The 2,500-nt window shown below is 46.5% G+C and overlaps 1 protein-coding gene across 1 annotated transcript in view; it reads right to left on the bottom strand.

Moving 5' to 3' along the window:
* Positions 1 to 2,500, bottom strand: part of lamc3 (laminin, gamma 3) — a gene marked incomplete in the record, with an annotated part of 110,239 nt that overhangs the window by 57,313 nt on the left and 50,426 nt on the right. Inside the window, 2 exon segments of the mRNA XM_048259700.1 lie at positions 1,507 to 1,624; positions 1,820 to 2,008. Of these exon segments, the coding sequence (XP_048115657.1) occupies positions 1,507 to 1,624; positions 1,820 to 2,008 (307 nt within the window).

Below are 2,500 nucleotides of genomic sequence, written 5' to 3'. Positions count from 1 at the left end.
AGTATAATTGGCTGCTAATTTCTCTCTGACCTGTTTGGATGGCTTTAATCGAGTGAGTGAATGAGGTCTTAATCAGTGTGTGTGTGTGTGTGTGTGTGTGTGTGTGTATGTGTGTGTGTGTGTGTCATCTGTGTTTGAGAATGTCTGTCTAGCCTGTGTGTGTGTGTGTGTGTGTGTGTGTGCATGGGAGTACCTGTACTCAGAGTGGTGAGAAAATACTGTATATATTATTGTATAACATTAGCCTGGCTAACGTCAGACCTCATCTCATTGAGATGGGGTCTGGGAACTACACATTCATTTTCTCGTATTTGAAACGTGGTTTATGAATGCCCAGAGCCGTTTATTGGGCGCTACGAATGTCTATCAAATGCGTCTGTACGTAGCTAATAACGGCTTCGCTGTGTCATCATCGTCTTGCTGCCCTCCCTCCGTTCTGTGATTGGTTCCTTCGTTGCGGTGAAAACGAAGTCCTTAGAATCCAGGCTGCCTAGCAGCGTGAATAAAATCGCGCGCGTAAGGCAGCATGGGAAAACCCAGGCTAGTATAACATAACTATATGAATATGTGTGTAACTGTGAAGACAAGACACACATATTCAAATAGTTCATATACTGTAGAAGACAAGACACGTGTGTGTGTGTGTGTGTGTGTGTGTGTGTGTGTGTGTGTGTGTGTGTATGTATGCCAATGTGTGTGTGTGTGTGTGTGTGTGTGTGTGTGTGTGTGTGTGTGTGTGTGTGTGTGTGTGTGTGTGTGTGTGTGTGTGTGTGTGTGTGTGTGTGTGTGTGTGTGTTAGTTTGCAGTAGCAGATCAGTATGCAGCTGGAGTTGCAGGAGCTTTACAGCACTGCATTCACCAGCAAGCCAGGTCAGGAGAGCACCCATGAGTTCTAAATCACACACACACACTCACAGACATGCACACACACACACGCCTAACGGGGGACCAGCTGGGCCAAGACACACACACACACACACACACACACACACACACACCCACAAAAACCTTCATGCTCCACACAAACAAAATTCTGTGTCTCTTTGTCTCTTTTGTTCTGTCAAACACATGCAAACACACACACACACACACACACACACACACACACACACACACACACACACACACACACACACACACAGAGACACACACACACACACACACACACACACACACACACACACAGACACACACACACACACACACGACACACGCACATGCATACACACACACACACACACACACACACACACACACACACACACACACACACACACACACACACACACAGACACACACACACACACACGCTCACACATATATAGAAGACAAACACACACTTATATAGATGGCCAGTTTCTTCCAGTATGCATGAAGATTCATGAGTAATGTCAAGAAAACGAACATATCCGTGAGAAAAGAGAGACATACTTGCCATTAGTTAATTCATTCATTAATTCATTCATTCAGAGAGAGAGAGAGAGAGAGAGAGAGAGAGTTTTTTACCTGCATCCAACTGGGCTGAGGGAGTGGAACCCAGGCTCACATACATCACACTTCAGTCCCCTTACATGCTCACGACACACACACACACCTAGTGTGTCACACTGCAGACTGACAGAGCCTACAAATACACACACACATACACACACAATTAAGTTATGCTATAAAAGTGTACATGTTTGTATATGTGTGTGTGCCAGTTTAGACTAAACAGGATGTAAATATTTGTGACTGTTTGTGTGTGTGTGTGTGTGTGTGTGTGTGTGTGTGTGTGTGTGTGTGTGTGTGTATGTATGTGTGTGTGTGTGTATCTCACCCATGGCGTTGCAGCTGCAGTTCGTGCAGGGCTCCAGTGGTGAGTGCCTATAGAAGTTCTGCTGGCACGTCTCACAGTGAGGCCCAGCAGTGTGGTCTCTGCAGCCTACACAGCGCCCCCCGCTGCCTGTGCTGCGGTACTGCTCCGCGTCAAACACACACGCATCCGCATGGCCGCTGCAATTACACTCTAACTCACACACACACACACAGGCATGCAAACACACAGGCACACACACACATGCACATGTACACACACATGCACACGCATAAACACACACAGCCACACACACACACACACACACACAGAAACATACACATACACACACAAGAAACAAAGGGTAGAGGGAGGAAGACAGAGAGAGAGAAGAGAAGAAACAGATATTAGCACATCAGAGATGGAATGATTGGGCAGATCAGCAGGATTATGTCGAAATTCAGACATCCATGCCATCATTTAGCTCTGCACTGGCATCTTAAGCAGCCTAGGCCCTCTCTAAATCCCTCCCTCGCAAACGCCTCGCTTCAACAATAACACACGCTCGAACGAGGGCCCCTTTATTCTCGACCATAATGTCCAATCAAATCGCTCGCAGACAGGCTCTTTATAACCCAGGCCCCCCTAGGAGGCTCATTGTGGAGATATTGCTCATTTTATTACCATTCCAACACAATGTCTATT

Source organism: Alosa alosa, chromosome 12 (genome assembly GCF_017589495.1).
Source record: "Alosa alosa isolate M-15738 ecotype Scorff River chromosome 12, AALO_Geno_1.1, whole genome shotgun sequence".
In the NCBI taxonomy this organism is placed as follows: Eukaryota; Metazoa; Chordata; class Actinopteri; order Clupeiformes; family Clupeidae; genus Alosa; species Alosa alosa.
The sequence above is the reverse complement of the archived record's forward strand: the minus strand, read 5'-3'. Positions and strand labels throughout refer to the sequence as shown.